Source organism: Barbus barbus (genome assembly GCF_936440315.1).
Source record: "Barbus barbus genome assembly, chromosome: 13".
NCBI classification, from domain to species: Eukaryota; Metazoa; Chordata; class Actinopteri; order Cypriniformes; family Cyprinidae; genus Barbus; species Barbus barbus.
Window position 1 is genome coordinate 18,102,644 of NC_136741.1, and position 18,500 is coordinate 18,121,143.

At 35.8% G+C, this 18,500-nt stretch overlaps 2 protein-coding genes across 3 annotated transcripts in view; both read right to left on the reverse strand.

Moving 5' to 3' along the window:
• The window catches only part of LOC306879138 (auxilin-like), a 44,266-nt gene extending 38,810 nt beyond the window's left edge, over positions 1-5,456 (reverse strand). The window contains exon 1 of the mRNA XM_079431876.1: positions 5,375-5,456. The gene's annotated coding sequence lies outside the window, so the exon portion shown is untranslated. The remainder of the gene's footprint in view (positions 1-5,374) is intronic.
• A 978-nt stretch (positions 5,457-6,434) lies between these two features.
• On the reverse strand, positions 6,435-16,655 carry LOC306879142 (adenylate kinase 4, mitochondrial-like). Of its 2 annotated transcripts, none has more exons than XM_079431885.1 (7): positions 13,456-13,736; positions 13,262-13,380; positions 12,931-13,089; positions 11,793-11,912; positions 11,122-11,294; positions 7,986-8,104; positions 6,435-7,842 (listed from the first exon to the last, which is right to left on the reverse strand). In XM_079431885.1, the coding sequence occupies exons 3-7, from the start codon at positions 13,070-13,072 to the stop codon at positions 7,716-7,718; spliced, it is 681 nt and encodes a 226-aa protein (XP_079288011.1). In that variant the 5' UTR covers positions 13,073-13,089; positions 13,262-13,380; positions 13,456-13,736; the 3' UTR covers positions 6,435-7,715. The 2 variants fall into 2 exon arrangements, with proteins under 2 accessions (XP_079288011.1, XP_079288010.1); XM_079431884.1 differs by lacking the exon at positions 13,456-13,736 and adding an exon at positions 16,337-16,655 and having other exon boundaries at positions 6,441-7,842.
• Positions 16,656-18,500: the final 1,845 nt, after the last annotated feature.

Genomic DNA, 18,500 nt, shown 5'->3' on the forward strand with positions numbered 1-18,500 from the left:
AATGTCAATATTGTGATTTCAGTATATATATATATATATTACTTTACTTTTACTTACTTTTGTCATTTAGCAGACGCTTTTGTCCAAAGCGACTTACAAATAAGAAAAAGTAACTAAAACTAAAAAGTTACAACTCTATAAATACTATCTACCCACATATTTAAGAAAATAAAGAAATTAAATCAAATTAACACATGCATATAACAACAACATTTCAATAATAAACATATCAATGAAAAAATTAAATAAAAAGCTACTACTATCCCCTGCCGGTGTCCCTGCCCGGTGGAGTCGCACGGTAGAGTCGATGGTCTTTACACTCTTTGGTCTTCACACTAGGAGGGCTTCACACGACGACTGCCGCGACCGCTGCCGCGGTATAATAACCTTTATTATACCAATCTAACAAATGATCGTTTCAATTCAGCTGGACCCACTTTCCTGTTTATCAACTACAAATGGCCAAGCAAGTGCACACACTGACAAGATACACGATACAGTACGAGACCAAACGCGATTTCAGCAACTCTCATCCTATTAAACAAAATAAGCGTTTCCTAGCAACGGCAAATACGCTAAACACTGAGACAAGTAAATACACTTACGAGCTGATTTTAAACTTCCGCTGATAGACTGCTTCTCTTAAAGACCACTTCCATTACACTGCCTTCTGTTGGCGCTTGAACCCACTTTCCTGTTTATCAACTACAAATGGCCAAGCAAGTGCACACACTGACAAGATACACGATACAGTACGAGACCAAACGCGATTTCAGCAACTCTCATCCTAGTAAACAAAATAAGCGTTTCCTAGCAACGGCAAATGCGCTAAACACTGAGACAAGTAAATACACTTACGAGCTGATTTTAAACTTCCGCTGATAGACTGCTTCTCTTAAAGACCACTTCCATTACACTGCCTTCTGCTGGCGCTTGAACCCACTTTCCTGTTTATCAACTACAAATGGCCAAGCAAGTGCACACACTGACAAGATACACGATACAGTACGAGACCAAACGCGATTTCAGCAACTCTCATCCTAGTAAACAAAATAAGCGTTTCCTAGCAACGGCAAATGCGCTAAACACTGAGACAAGTAAATACACTTACGAGCTGATTTTAAACTTCCGCTGATAGACTGCTTCTCTTAAAGACCACTTCCATTACACTGCCTTCTGCTGGCGCTTGAACCCACTTTCCTGTTTATCAACTACAAATGGCCAAGCAAGTGCACACACTGACAAGATACACGATACAGTACGAGACCAAACGTGATTTCAGCAACTCTCATCCTAGTAAACAAAATAAGCGTTTCCTAGCAACGGCAAATGCGCTAAACACTGAGACAAGTAAATACACTTACGAGCTGATTTTAAACTTCCGCTGATAGACTGCTTCTCTTAAAGACCACTTCCATTACACTGCCTTCTGCTGGCGCTTGAACCCACTTTCCTGTTTATCAACTACAAATGGCCAAGCAAGTGCACACACTGACAAGATACACGATACAGTACGAGACCAAACGCGATTTCAGCAACTCTCATCCTAGTAAACAAAATAATGTTTAATATATATATATATATATAATGAAAATCATCAGCTGAAAAAATGGTAAGCATTTTTGTTCAACGGCTTTCTTTTTATTATTAAAAAGCTTGCTTCTGCCACAGGATTAAAAAAAAATCCACCTATTTTTTTTTCCCAAGACTAAATTTGCATCTCATATTTTGGATTTGTTTTTTTTTACTTTTCCTTGCAATTCTGACTTTCTTTTTAGAATTGTGATAGAACTATAATAGAATTGTGAGATATAAACTCAGAATTGTGAAATATAAACTGAATTGTAAAATTTAAAAGTCACAATGACCTTTTTTATTTTTTGTTCAGTGGTGGGAAAAAACAATTGCGAGAAGTAAACTCAGAATTCAGAGAAAAAAAAAATCTAAACTGTGAGATGTAAACTCGTAATTGCAAGAACAAGAAACAGAATTCTGAGGTGTATATCTCACAAATTTGAGGAAAAAAAAGAAGTCATATTACCTTTTTTATCTCTTGGCAGAAATGGGCTTTGTCTGAGTTAATCTTACACTCACACAAGGTTGTTTTTTAACACATCTTGTGATCTTTCTCAAGGCCTGTAACTTGTAAATGTCTAATAATCTGTCACCTACGATGTTACAAGCATCTTTAAAAAAAGGCAGATCTAGTACTTTATACATGCATAGAAAGCAAGACTGGACTGAAGGAAATAAGCATCATTTTCTCTTTTTATTTTAATATGTTATTTTAATATGTAGTGAAGTGACATACGGCCAAGTATGGTGACCCATACTCGGAATTCGTGCTCTGCATTTAACCCATCCAACGTGCACACACACAGCAGTGAACACACACACACCGTGAACATACACCCGGAGCAGTGGGCAGCCATTTATGCTGCCCACTGAACCTTTTAAACCATCATAAACTGACCTTGTCCATATTATAGATTACACATTAAAAACAATCAAACAACACAACACCTTCTTTGTCACTAATCAAATTTCAGTGGTTTTTTTCTATTAAACAGAGAAGATGGATCAGAAGAGATCATACAGTTTTGTGCCATTTACTACCATTTTCCAGAATAAATGAAGAGCGGATTTAATCATTGCTTATCAGTGGATCAAACTAACAGTGATACTGTATGGAATAAAACGAACCAGCACAAATCAGGTAAATTATCAGAATTTTTTTTTTTTCCTCATTTGTCCTGAATGTGTTTATTAGTTTACCTAGCTATTATATTATATACTATTTAAAAATGTGTTACATAAAATGTTATATTGGAGATCTATCTATCTATATACATTTGTTTATATAAAATATATATATATATAAACATTTGTTTTTATTACCCTGTTGGAGAATTGTGTTTTAGAATATATAGCTGGTTTATATCTGGTCTAAGCTGATCAGCAGCTGATCCATGTACCTTCTTGTAGCATCTTGGAAATGCTAGCTAGCCAGCTACATACATACATGCATACAATAATTAATTAATTAATTAATGCATACATACATAAGTAACAAATTCATAAATTATAACACAAAAAAAAGATCATGACAGCTTAAGATGTTCAAGTTGGGTTTTTTTTTTTTTTTTGGACGATGGTAGCTGGTCAAACATCTAACTGACCGGCTTGCACCTGCTAATACGCCATTCTTAGACCAGCTAAAAACTAGACCATGTTCCAAATCATCTACGATTCTAAAACTAGATTTTCCAGCACGGTCTCGGTTCATCAGAATAAATAATAATAGTAAGCGATGGTGATGACTAAACCATCACCTCCTGTGCATCAACGCGTCCGATCAGCTGATCTGCTTTGCATGTCGTGACTCATGTAGGTTATTGCTTCTTAAAACAGGCCTATCGTCGTATAAAAATGCTCAAATGCGATATTAAGCTGCAACGATGTTGACATGATGAAGACCACATCTAAACAAAACACCTAAGGCACTGTAGGTGATTCAGGTGACACTCAGAGCACAATGTATCTTGGTTCGGTGCCTTGCTCAAGGGCACCTCAGTCGTGGTATTGAGGGTGGAGAGAGCGCTGGACATCCACTCCCCCCACCTACAATCCCTGCCGGCCCGAGACTCGAACCTGCAACCTTTGGATTACGAGTCTGACTCTCTAACCATTAGGCCACGACTTCCCCACGACTTTGTATAAGACTACAACGAATTTTATGAAAGCATTAACAAAGCTAACATGCCTCACGCACTGTAGGTGATTCAGGTGACACTCAGAGCACAATGTATCTTGGTTAATATGTCGGCTGAATGAAGTGGACTTGGATTCATGGCTGGGTTTGGATTAATTTTTAACATAATGAAAGCTTACATTGTAGTAGCTTGCTTAAAAGAAGTTACTAAGGTTGAATTAACCCTTTAGGACCCCTTATTTAAACCAAAACTCACATTGGATAAATTCAGCTGAATAGCTAATATATGACATCAGTCATGAGAAACATTCTAAACTAAAGCAGAGACTGTGAGGTCATGTGATATTGCGTCCATGACAACAGGCAGGGAGCACAGCTCCATTAAGGTGCAAGGGATTTCCCTGAAGCTTTTAAACCATCATAAACTGACCTTGTCCATATTATAGATTACACATTAAAAACAATCAAACAACACAACACCTTCTTTGTCACTAATCAAATTTCAGTGATTTTTTTCTATTAAACATAGAGAAGATGGATCAGAAGAGATCATACAGTTTTGTGCCATTTACTACCATTTTCCAGAATAAATGAAGAGCGGATTTCATCATTGCTTATCAGTGGATCAAACGAACAGTGATACTGTATGGAATAAAACGAACCAGCACAAATCAGGTAAATTATCAGAATTTTTTTTTTTCCTCATTTGTCCTGAATGTGTTTATTAGTTTACCTAGCTATTATATTATATACTATTTAAAAATGTGTTACATAAAATGTTATATTGGAGATCTATCTATCTATATACATTTGTTTATATAATATATATATATATATATAAACATTTGTTTTTATTACCCTGTTGGAGAATTGTGTTTTACAATATATAGCTGGTTTATATCTGGTCTAAGCTGATCAGCAGCTGATCCATGTACCTTCTTGTAGCATCTTGGAAATGCTAGCTAGCCAGCTACATACATACATGCATACAATAATTAATTAATTAATTAATGCATACATACATAAGTAACAAATTCATAAATTATAACACAAAAAAAAGATCATGACAGCTTAAGATGTTCAAGTTGGGTTTGTTTGTTTTTTGGACGATGGTAGCTGGTCAAACATCTAACTGACCGGCTTGCACCTGCTAATACGCCATTCTTAGACCAGCTAAAAACTAGACCATGTTCCAAATCATCTACGATTCTAAAACTAGATTTTCCAGCACGGTCTCGGTTCATCAGAATAAATAATAATAGTAAGCGATGGTGATGACTAAACCATCACCTCCTGTGCATCAACGCGTCCGATCAGCTGATCTGCTTTGCATGTCGTGACTCATGTAGGTTATTGCTTCTTAAAACAGGCCTATCGTCGTATAAAAATGCTCAAATGCGATATTAAGCTGCAACGATGTTGACATGATGAAGACCACATCTAAACAAAACACCTAAGGCACTGTATTAAAATGTAATACTCATTTAGCACTGCATATAATGATAATAATCCAACCCCGGGATTGATTATGACAGCCACGACGGTTTATATATTAATAACATTTCACTACGTAATATCGAAGATGTCTCGTTCAATGCTGTATGGCTACAGCTACTATTAATAAACACATTCAGCGGTTTATAAACAGCGTTTTCTTCCTACCTTTCGATGCACTGTCTCTCATTCTCCGATGGCCCAGCTGATGTCAGAAACCTGACCTTTCATTTGTCATTCGCTGGCAGTCAAAGGTCAGATTGGCGCGTGCCTCAAGCAGCTACTGCAGCATCATCGAATCAAAACCTTCAAGACTGATCCACAGCCGTTTGATTTAGATTAATAAACATGCATATTTATTATTTTTAAAAATGTTTAATTATTCTAACTGTACAAGTAGCCTATGCACGTAACCGTTCATATTTAGGAAATCACGGTACGGATTTTTGAATTGGAGTCAAATATATCTCTGATTTTATTTTAAGCGACAGGCTATTATACAGTCAGACTGGACCAAATATTTTTTTTTCATGGGATTTTTTTCATGATGCCGCGCACAGACCTCGGACGCAGATGGTATGCGCTACTATGGCTGAGGCTGAGCTCATGAATATTAATTAGATGATGATGACGTAGCACGGCAAACTTCCCGGAACGTCCAACTGGGAGCGTCTGTAATTTTACCTTATTAATATTCATGAGGCAAGACACATAAACGAGCAGCCCCCGGTCAGAGCATCCCACCTCTAGAGGACAACCTTCCTAACAGCTGGCCAGATCATCATCATCATAATCATCATTAAAAAATATTTTAAGCTGAACACACACACACACACACACACACACACACATTATCATATGTTCCGTTATCAAATAGTTTATTGAATAATTGTTGACATTAGTGGTTTATTTTTACTATTAATATTGTTCTGTGTTTTATGTGTTGTGAATAAAGCTTGAAGAGTTTATTTGCAAAAACAGATAACTACATTTTTATTATGTTGTCATGTTTTTGTGTTAATTAGCTGTATTTTTTAGTTATTTTTACTTAAAACAACCTAAAAAAACATGAAAACATGATTTTTGAAAATTGTTAAAAACGGAGTTATCTGTTTTTGCAAACAAACTCTTTAAGTTTTTATGTGTATTATACCACTTGTGGTGGTCCAAAGACAAATTTATGTGAAAATTAATAATAAGGATTCAATTCAAATCAAAAGACTACATTCAACATTTCTGCGAAAATAAGTTTATTTTCTTTGGAAAAACAGGAAAGCTCAGGCATGTAAATTCTTGTATATGGTATTGCACAACAAGAAGGTGTGGAGATATTTTGAGTGTTTTCCATTCCGTATTGTCCGGTATGTAAGACTGACATAGATTGAACAAGAACATGGGAGAGAGAACAGGAAGCAAGAGAGAATAAAAGAAAAATAAACAGAGAGAAATAAATATAGGCTGATAACTATAAAGTCATGTGTGCCTAACACTCCTTCAGCTTCTCTATGTTTCAGGGACAAAAAATTTAATCTAATTGTAATTTAATCTGTGGTTTTCGATATAGTCTGCGTTTTAATCTTCTGGATAAAACAAAAAACAAAAAATAAAAGCATCACTGTTGTTCTGGCTGAACAGTCACAGTTAACTCCATTAGATTCTTTTCTATCAACGGCTCTCCCAGATATGGTTCTTAAAAACGCAATGCTGAACAGTATTTACAAAAGAAGGCAGTGTTTAAAGAAGATCTGATATGGTATAGGATTATTTTATCACATTATACTTATATATCGCCATTTGCTAAAAGTGTTACTCATATATTGGTTTCATTTTTAACAGTTAAACATTCGATCAATGTATTTCAAAGAATAAGGCCTGGTGTTCACAACAGCAGATCACGGAATTGAAGTTCTCCAATGCATATCTGGCATATTTGGATTATAGAGCTTGTAAAACACATAAAAAATAATTATAGCATTTTTTATGGTATATAGGAGAATGGTAACACTACTATGAAATATATAAGAAAGGCAAACATCACAGGCAGAGATTATATAAAATAAAGCGCCTTCAGAAATAATTCAATCTCACTGGAATGCTTGAACAGTTCAGTGTCTCATTCCCTTACACAATATCACATCCGTCTACCCTTCATTATTCATATGCGATTTAATCACATCTATATACAATTTGTGCACTCCGAGTTGAAATCTAGTAACCATTAACACTTTTAGAACTATTGTACTTGTAAGATATAAGTTTAATTTTACCCCGACTGATTCCCAGATTCCAGTAAATGCTAAAAGCAGAGAACAAGTTCTTCAAATGTATGAAAACTTTTCAGGAACAGAAATAATCAAAGCTAGCCCTAAGAATAATACTATACTACCAATGGACAAGTTGCGACGATAAAAATGCATGGAATATTTGGAAACCAAATGTAGTCAATTAGTAATTCCTCTGAGATGAGGCCACACCGTTGTCTTTGATATAAGACTGTCAGAGGATTCCCTCAGTGAGTTGAAGCACATCGAGCATCTGATTGGATGATGGGGATCTTTGTGCTGAGAAGTGTGCTGATGTTTGGCCAGATCCGATCTGTCTCTGTGTCCGAGAATGTGTACAGGATGCCTTTAGCCCTTTAACATAGAATTACAATGTTTTTTAGTAAACAAGGGAACAAGTTTTTTGAATCAGAGTTACAGAAGGACATTACAAGCATACTGGGTGAGACTTGGTGAGACTCAAAATGTGAGGTAATTCTTATGAGTTGTGAGCTTACTTATAAAAGTCTATGACAGGTTTGGCAACATCTTTGTAGTGTCTCAGTCTGGCCACCAGGGCTTCTGGTCTGTCATCCTCCTGTTGAATCAATGGTTCTCCTGTGATATCATCTATCCCCTGTAAACACAACAGATATTAGCAAAACTGTTTTGATTTGATTGTGTATGTTTATATTTATTCTTTTATCCAAAGCACCCGGGGTCGAATCCACTGTGAGACACCAATGTGTCCCTGAGCAAGACACTTAACCCTTAGTTGCTCCAGAGGCGTGCGACCTCTGACATATATAGCAATTGTAAGTCGCTTTGGATAAAAGCGTCAGCTAAATGAATAAATGCAACAAGTTATTTATCATAAGGAGCAATACATTGCCCAGAATAGTACAAGCTACGAGAAGGATGATATAATAATAATAAAAGCAGAGGACAATATATTTTTTAATCTCAGTAGGGTGCAGTTAAAGTAATAGTTTGCCCAAAACTCAATTTACTCACCCTCAGACCATCCAAGATATAGATGAGTTTATGTCTTCATCAGAACAGATTTGGAGAAGTTTAGCATTACATCACTTGCTAACTAATGGATTCTCTGCATTGAGATTTCACTACGGAGAATCACTTTCAGAATGAGGGTTTTAACAGCTGATAAAAACATAATTAAAAGTTTACTCCACCCCAAAATGAAAATTTTGTCATTAATTATTCACCCTCATGTCGTTCCAAACCCGCAAGTCCTCCGTTCATCTTCAGAACACAAATTATGATATTTTTAATGCATTCTGAGAGCTGTCTGACTCTCCCATAGACAGCAATGGAATTACCACAATCAACATCCGTGTGGTGCGGCTGATACAATACAGCAGGGATAGGCAACTTCGGTCCTGGAGAGCCGGTGTCCTGCAGAGTTTAGCTCCAACCTTAATCAAACACACCTACCTGTAATTTTCTAGTGATCTTGAAGACATTGATTAGCTTCTTCAGGTGTGTTTGATTAGGGTTGGAGCTAAACTCTGCAGGACACCGGCCCTCCAGGACCGAAGTTGCCTATCCCTGCAGTACAGCGTACGCAGTTTGCGTTCAGTGGATACTCTCCAAAATGGCACTACGGTGATGCGGAGGAGACGAATTGTTGAATAAAGTCATTATTTTTGTTTTCTTTGCATACAAAAAGTATTCTCGTAGCTTCGTAAAATTACGGTTGAACCCCTGATGTCACATGGATTATTTTACGCATCTCCTTGCTACGTTTCTGGACGTTGCTCGTGTTAATTCCATTGCTGTCTATGGGAGGGTCAGAGCTCTCAGAATGCATCAAAAATATCTTAATTTGTGTTCCAAAGATGAACGGAGGTCTTACGGGTTTGGAACGACATGAGGGTAATTAATGACAGAATTTTCATTTTGGGGTGGAGTAACCCTTTAACTTAATTGCAGTGCATGTTTGTAAGAAACAAATCATAAAGGCTACTAATCTTTAAACTGTCACTTCTGGTCAAATTCCGGTCCATAATCCATAATATTCCTTCCTCCAGTAAAAAACATCATCCCCGTTCACTCGCCAACATATTGGTTTAAAACTATTTTGGGCTGTTTTCACTTGTAAAATGGTGCTTGACCTGTGCATCTCTCCTAATTCAAACAAGACTTATTACTTATGGAATATTATGGATAGAGGAGTTATATTTTTATTTTAGCCCTGAAGTAATGGTTTGAAGTGAATTAAAAACATCTTAATTTGTTCATTACAAACACGCAGCCTTTTACTTCACTGGTCGTTAATTAATGGACTGGAATAATAGACGTGGATTAATGTGATGTTTTTATCAGATGTTTAAATTCTCATTCCAACGGTACCATTCACTGCAGAGAATCCTTTGCTGAGCAACTATTGTAATTTTTTCAAATATTTTCCAATGAAGAAACACATCTACACCTTTAATGGCCTAAGGGTGAGCAAATTTTAATTTTTTGGTCAACTATTTCTTTAAGTGGAACTATTCCTTTAAGAGATACAGCTACCAGTGTAACACAGCTAAAAAAAACTTTTAGGTTTTTGTGAAATAAACCCGTACAACAGGGGTGTACCAAGTCCTACTCCAAGAGGGCCAGAGTTTAGATCCAACCTTGCTTCAAAACACCTGGTTGTAATTTTGAAGTAATTTCAAAGACCTTTATTAGCTGGTTCAGAGTTCTTTAACATTGGGACTAATGCAATAGTTTAAAACGGAAAATTTAAATTCTACTATGCAGAAGCATTTACTGTTTTCCATTTGAACAAAGTTGTTTCATTCTCACTATGGTTACTCAGTGTGAACACACAACTCGCACTCACAAATTGGGAGACATTTGTGTCTCAATCCACTGCCTAGTTCAGCGGTAAGTACACTGCCCAGGGAGTCATCCATGTAACATCTAAATTAATGGGATTTATTCCAGTTAAAAGCATTATTTAACATCAGTAAATCAGCCTAAATACATTGATTTACACAAACAAAACTATTTTTATGAGTCAAATTACGTAAGGTAACAGTTTCAGGTTACCAGGTTTTACAATGCATTTCTGATGCTGCCCTGCTGTCCAAATCATTCCAGTGCATAGAAATGCTTGCTCCTTAGAAATCAGGGATAGGACTGAGTAGTAGGAGTTTAAATAATACAAAGTGTTTTTTTTTTTCAGAAACAGTGGCATAAGGAAATGGAGATTTGTTTTCACATTTATTATTCTTTCAAAACCAACTAACTTTTAGCTATTTTAATGTTACTACATACCCTGTTACCAAAAATATGTTCTAAGATTATTTTGCTAACAGTCATTTTAATTTTTCAAAATGTTTTTAAAAGTTTTTTTTGGTTCAGAACATTCCATTTGATCATTTTGCAAACATTATGGTAAAGTTACTTTTGAATGGTCTCCGACCGTTCTGAAACAACAACAAAAAAAGCTTTACCACCAGCTAAAACGTTTCAGAAAAAAATGATCCATGAGCAATGTATAAACAACATTTGTATGCCATCATTTTGAGAACATTATTAAAAACCAGATAACTTTGAAAAAACATTGTTAACATTACTCAAAGAATGTTTTGTAACTTTGAGGAACCTTGCCAAAGTTAGCTGAAAGACTAAAATGTTCACCTGGACGCGGGGAGGATTGAAGCACATGTTGTACACTCTGCCACTGGGTGGATGTATCCATCGATGGCGCAGCCTTTCCTTCAGTGTTTCCAGAGGAATGTTGAGACTGATGGCTACATCCAGATGACAGGCACTGTTCAGGGCTTCAGCCTGAGCTAGTGTTCGAGGGAAACCTGGAAGGAGATGCATAAAATTACTTCTAATACTTGAATACAGGCCACAATGGATTATTCACATGAATAATTTCCTTTCTTATTTGATTATAACATTTTACAATATTAGCTTTAGGTTATAAATAAATATTATTTTGAAATGCAACTTTAGATGCAATATGTAGTTTCGCAACTATGCATAAACGTCAAGTGTTGCAATACTACATCCTTATTGGGTGCAGGGTATTACAGTGTTTTGTATCATTATAGACTTGTCAGTAGGGGACCTGCTTTCATTATTTTATGACTGTGTGTAATTACTGTTTTGTTAGTCTACATTAATATTAAGCTTTAAGATTAGCCTTTGGAGTTTCAGGGTTAATATTTACAGTCCTGCATTAAAGGACTACACTACAGACTGTTTTGAGTTTCTGTTGAATGAAGAAATGAAAGTTCCCTAGAGTTCCCCTAAACAGATTTAGCTTAGTCTTAACAAATAAAGTATTAAATGGGATTTACCATCCAACAACCAGCTGTATTTGGTCATCTCCTCCAATCTAGGCAGCAGAAGACGTGTCATGACATGGTCTGGTACCAGCAATCCTTTTTTTATATATGCCTTCGCTTGAACACCAGCCTCTGCAGAAAAGACAATGAATGCAGAATACATATCTTCCATACTAATCATCAAACCTATGGCTTTACACATATCTTTAATAAGCTGCTTTCTATGACGTTTCTTCAAGAATGGAAGCTAATAAGATTTACATTTTTCAATTGTTCATACTTGAAATGCACACACAAACTTTAACTGAAACAAATGAATTATTAATCATATGATTTTAACCAGCAACTAGACTAGAGTGTTAATCATATAATGATTGGAACAGTCACATGAGAGTTTTGAGGCACTGGCACCCAATAATTTAATTTAGCATTTTATCTGCAAGCATACAAATAATAAAATACGATAAACGTCCAAATGTCACTACACAAATTACAACCTTTCACAATTTGCAACAACTGTTGATTTTTAGTGTATTTCTTTGGTTTTCAAAGTCTAATGCACAAATAAGTTTAGTATAAATGGGAAAAATGTGTGTTAATACAAAAAGTTACGTAAATCATAATTTTCTCTTGAAAAAGCTACATTCTCTTTAACCTAAGGCTTTATACTAAAAGGATTTGCCAACCATGTTAACGTTACTGAGCATGAATAAAAAGCCTACTCTAAGTAATATGTTAATTAGTATACAATATGTTGATTAGCTGTCTTTATCTACATGTATGAATGCCAGCTGAAGTCTTAATAAGGGAGGTGCATAGCAATCAAACAGAAATGTGGAGTGGCATCTTGCCAGCATGGCAACTTTTAAGACATTTACCTCACATGAACTCACACATCATGACGTGCGAGGTTATACTAACCACATATTTCAAATTGAGAGGACCAAATGTTGAAGTTAATGAATCGATAAACCTCTAATCTTCACATATAAACCACAACAGTGGTTACGCCCCCCTCATACGATCAACAAATCCCTTCTGTTTTACAGTGGCTGTGTCTTAAAACCTTGTTGGCATCGACAGGCTTTCCAGAGCTAACAAGCGTGAGGAAATTTAAAGTTTGCACATTCTTCAAGAGCACGTAACTTACCAGTTTTCGCAGCGATGTTTTCTCGAACAAAGTCTCCACTGGACAAATGTTTAAGGCCGAAACTGTGCGCGATCCTCTCCGATATGGTCCCCTTCCCCGAGCCTGGTGGACCCATGATAACAGCCCGGAATAACTTGGACATTTCCTCACTGAACTGCCCTGTTTACAACAAACGAGTCCAGCATTACACGTGAAATCATGCAACTCATGCACTTATTTAATGTAAGTTAGTATTAAAATTACAATTCATATTTTACAATGTTAAAGCAGATCTTCAGTGCAGAATGAAGGGCGGGGACCTCGAACAAAAACAATAAACAAATTTACTCACCCAACAGAGTACTGCACTAATAAACTCTTCTTTCCACGGTGAAGCGGAGCCCGTTGTCACAGAAGCCTTTCGCGGACGCACCGCCTACTGCTCTTTATGAGGACGCGAGCGTCCCCTCTCTGCAAATGAATGGAGGAGAAACATAAACGCCCTATTTTATCGCACTGAAAAATATGCACAAGCTGTAACCGCACCGCATAGGAGTCTGGTCGTTGTAGTATTTAGTTGCAGCGCACTACATAAAATATCCTAAATGGTGTAAGCTAAATATTTAGTAATATGTATGTGCCCCCCCCCCCCCCCCCCCCCCCCCCCCCACACACACACACACATTGAATTTGGGTCACAAGAATTTTGTGGTATTTCTATATACTGTATATTAGTTGTAGTTTGCACATGTGTAGTATTTACATGTATCATATTTTTCCACTACGTTAAGATGTATAATGAGTACTAAACTGCATTTTCTAAGTTCTGGGTGACAGTTGAGAGTTTGAGTTGCCGTGGCAACCCTTCAGATAACACAGAGGACTGCCTGATTAACAGCAAACTCTTCTCACTTTTTAATTGAAAAAGGATTAGTTAAAACGATTACATATCAGAGAAAACCTGTCATTCAAATGTTTTAATGTCTAATTAATGTGTTTTTATTGAAAAGTTAATTCATAACTATTTTCAAATGGATGTTATGCCATGGAATACTAGTCCATTAGTGAATGACAATAAATTGAGCAAATTAGTCAAGTTCATAAAAAGTTAGAAAGTATTTTATATATGTATTGACATTCTTGTTATAGTGTAAAAAGGTTACCCATCAGTGTGTGATTGCAGTTGATATGTGTTTTACTTATACTCACCTGAGTAACGTTGCATTTGAGTTTTGAGTATTTATTTGTGTTTGTTTATATATATATATATGTATATTATATACATTTATTCTTGTTGCTGCATTTGTTTTATGGCTTTGAATGCTATAGTCTTAATAAAAACAACACAGAGGCTTCCTGATTAACAGCAAACTCTTGTCTCTTTCACGTTTTTAATTGAAAAAGTCTATTTCTCATCTGTTGAGTGGACCTCCAGGGCGGGGTCTACAATATATATGTACAATTAAGTGATAAATAATTAAAGCGTTACTGTTATGCCAAAACAGATCAGGGGTGTTGCTACGGATACCTCAGGCGAACCGTATCTGTTTGTGATTGTCTGTTTACTTGCCGCAAGTTAAAAACAGGGTTTGCTGAAATATATCCAACTTTCAGCTTCCTTATATGGTTATTTGGAGAGTCAGAGACACATTCTATTATTTCCAGAAGAAAATTTTGAGCGTCCCAATTTAAGTAGCCTACTTGTGCACAAATGTGCCATTTTATTTAAAAAAAGTGCATATTTAACAGAAAAAGTCGAAAACTCATCACCAAACACAATGACTTGTATATACACTATATGGACAAAAGTATTGGGACACACCCATCTTTAGAACAGAAGAAGGCATTTCCAAAACTGTGGCAACAAAGATGGAAGCATAATTCACGTATATAAAAACTGTATTTCCATCTCTGTTGCAACAGTTTTGAAAGTGTCTAAAATGACTGTACCATTATACAAGTCATTGGTGTTTGGTGATGAGTTTTCGGCTCAAGGTCTGCATTTAAAGTCACACCAGAGGTGTTCAACTGGGATTAGGACTTTGCTTTATGCAGACCACCGCACTGACTGAATCAATCATTTCTTTTTGAACCTTGCCTTATACACAGAGGCACTGTCATGTTAGAATAGAAAAGGGTTCTGTCCAAACTGTTGCTATAAAATTAGAAGCACTCAGTTCTCTAGAATATTATTATATGCTTAAACATTAAGATTTGTACTGGAAATTACTAAAGTAGTCAAACCTGTTCATTAGAAGGGGGTGACCCAATACTTTTGGCAATATAGTAATTTGGAACAAGCTACTGTTATTCTCTTCACATGCGACAAGCTGTCAACACATGTGTAAAACTGGTGTGATATTGCCCCCTGTCTGATTTAGGACATGATACACTTGTTGACTGTGATTATATGATGTTGGTGGAATAATTCCGCAGATGCCACAGCATTGTTTTCTTCATAAATGGGCCACTGACAACATACTGAAGCCATTGCGCAAATTGGGCTGCAAAATCATAAAATCATCTAAAAGCTGTAACAAAATATATTGTCTTAAATATATACTAAACACGCACAAAACAACTTTGATCTAAACTGACACATTTCATATTTTAATTCGTCGCTTCAACGACTGTTGTTTTTTATTGAATAGCATCGACTCCTTACAATTACAAAACTTATCGGTTAATATTTTTTTTCTATTGACACTTGTTTCTGTGAATAAAACGTGTAAAAACAAGCTGCTATGTCCTCGTTACATAAAAAATTCCACAGGAAATATTTTACATAGGTGGCCTTGGAGACAAAAAGGTTAAAAGCCCCTGATAGTCCGCTATCCCATGTCAAACATTTATTTCCCAGAACATGAGACACATTCAACACAGTTCACGTCGGCTATGCAATGTCAAAATCAATCGACTTCTTAAACCTTCTATAACGCAATTCTGCACTAAAGAAAGTGGTGAACTTTGAGCGTCAGGACCCGGAAGCGTGTTATTTTAGTGTCACATGGCTTGAAGATTTCAATAACAACAAAAAATGGCGACAATCACGTTGTTCGCTGCAAGGCTTGCTGCGTCATTAAAAATATTCACGTAAACAAGGGAGTTCAGCGTTGAAAATGCAGGTAAGTACTTTTGCATTCGGTAGAATAGTACATATGTCTACCTGTGATGGTGTAATTATCTTAATGTTTTTACGTTAGAAGTATGTGGTGTTTGTTTTTGCCATGAGAGGGGTGTGCGCGCGCTGTTGGGCGTTAGCGCGCATCAGTACAATAAGACGACTCACAAGATATCAGACCAATAAACCAATCGACATAGCAGCTGCTGATATACACGCAGTATATTTTCAATAGTTGTTGTGATATTATATGACGTATGATCGTGTAATAACTTATGTATAATTGATGGTAGACTGTATACTGACCTCATGACGTTCTAACAGGCTTAGTATAGTTTCATTTATAAATTATGTTGCTCGAATGTTCCTAACATAAATGACTTTAGCCTGTTTAAAACTGCACTTTTATCAACCATTAACATTTTTCTATGAGAAGTCGCAACACACTATAACAGCTCATGTATTCCCGTTTTAACCCAAATGATTATCTTTCCCTTTTTTCCCCTAAACAGCCACTAGAGGAATGTTAGGCAGATGTTTTGTCATAATTTGGCAGGCGTTTCCACTGTCCTGAGATGCCAAATACGACGCGCTGATGGAGTTGTTTACAAGAAGAGATTCGCACGAAGGGCGGGGATGTTGTGGGCGGGGTCTGCGGGGTGATGTGGGAGGAGCCAAGCCCATGCCAAATACGAGAGCAAAGTATAGAAGGTGGAGTCAAAGTTACCATAACAAGTCTGCCGTCACAGGGGTGGTGTGTATGAATGATTAAAGCTCAAAACGAAGGTATTGAATCTCTTGCTGTCACATAGGGAGATGACATCTGTATCCAATGAAAATATGGCATTAAAATTTCTACTTTGTACAAGTTATGTTTAATAATAAAATGTTTGCATCTACTCATTCCTATAATATACACAGATGGAAATGTCAAGTTTATTTAGCCTATATTATATATTGATTGTTATATCTTGAAAACAGTAAACATCACAATCTGTTGTTATCCCAGAGTGAACATGGACAAGAAGATGTGTGAAGAACTACTGCCCTGGCTCTGCTTGATTTGACAGGCTGCCCTGGTTCAGTTATCACAGTGCTGATGCTGTTCATCTTAAAGGTACAGTACTGTGATAACTGAAGGATGGCTGCCATCTTGACATCTAGCCTCACAAAAAGATTTTTTACAGGTGAAAAAGAGGTAAAAATAAATAAATAAATAAAACGAGAAAACAAGCAAAACAATAAAGATAAATGCAGAGAAATCTGTACTGAATTATAATAAACTGTGTCAAACTGTTGGGTGCCTTCTAATTTTATATATGAAAGTATGCATATTATGGTTGCTGTCATCAGTATAATCAGTATAACTATCCTCCTAGGATCTAGCAAAAAGTTTTTGACATTACAGAGTTTTTGGGAAATAATAATAAAAAAAAACTTTAAAATATATTACTTGCATTTCACTAGATGTAGACATCAGGACTATAAAGAAAATTACACAACATTTAAGTTTGCATTTCAGTAAATGTTTTAAAAATTTTTATGTATCCTCTTTAACATTTGATATGATAAAAAAAATTTTTTTTTAGTTTATGAAGGTGCTTTGTATTTTGTGCATACTATACATGTTGAATTTATCTGCTTATTTGTTTAATTAAGGAGTTATCTGTTTAAAGGGGAATTTTTGCACAGAAATGTCCTCTTCTATTAAAGACACTTGTAATCAGACTTTGCACATACTTAAGTTTCTGTGTTTTTCAAAGATTACAAAATGTACACAAGTTACTACAACATTAGTTGTACGTCCTTATTTATTATGCAAATTGAGTAAATAGTAGAACTAGGGAAAAAAATCCCATCCTTCTACATACATTAACATTTGTCTTAGGGCAACTTGTACTACAAAAAGAAAAAGATGTTTACTTACATGAAACACTTTGAAAATCAATCAAATAGAAGTTTAAAAATGTAATACCTGTTTTTTTTCTGTTTCTATAAAATTGGGCTGATTTGTGATGTCAGACATTTAAATCCATGAAGGGAAAGACTTCATGGCCAAACCCCAAAACATTTGGAATATCTGAAAAGCTCAAGATGTCAACTAAAATTGTTTCTGCAGAGGAAGAAATTCAATTTCTCAGTTCTAGAAGGTTATATTGAAAATCATTATATATAATAAATATCAAAGTATATATAATGTGTAAATTATAATAAAGTTGTTGAAAACATTTTATGTCCATACCATTTGGATGCACACCCAAAAAGTTTAAAATATATAGTATAAGTGTATTCTAACTTTTTTTTTTTTTTTTACATATAATTACAGAAATTTACCCATAAATTAGACATTATCCTCTGCCAGTTGCCCCGTGTTACACCACCCCTTTTAACTCTTTGAGTCATCTGAAGATTTCTAGAATCATACACCAAGATGAGTAAGTGGTCTCTGTAATGTTGTGATACATGAAAA

Bases quoted from the DNA above. Each gene is read 5' to 3' on its own strand.
- LOC306879142 (XM_079431885.1), bottom strand. From the start codon at position 13,072: ATGTCCAAGTTATTCCGGGCTGTTATCATGGGTCCACCAGGCTCGGGG. The intron at 11,913-12,930 runs GTAAGTTACGTG...TCTTTTCTGCAG, and splicing joins AAACATCGCTGCGAAAACTG to AGGCTGGTGTTCAAGCGAAG. The intron at 8,105-11,121 runs GTGAACATTTTA...TTGTGTTTACAG, and splicing joins TCAATCCTCCCCGCGTCCAG to GGGATAGATGATATCACAGG.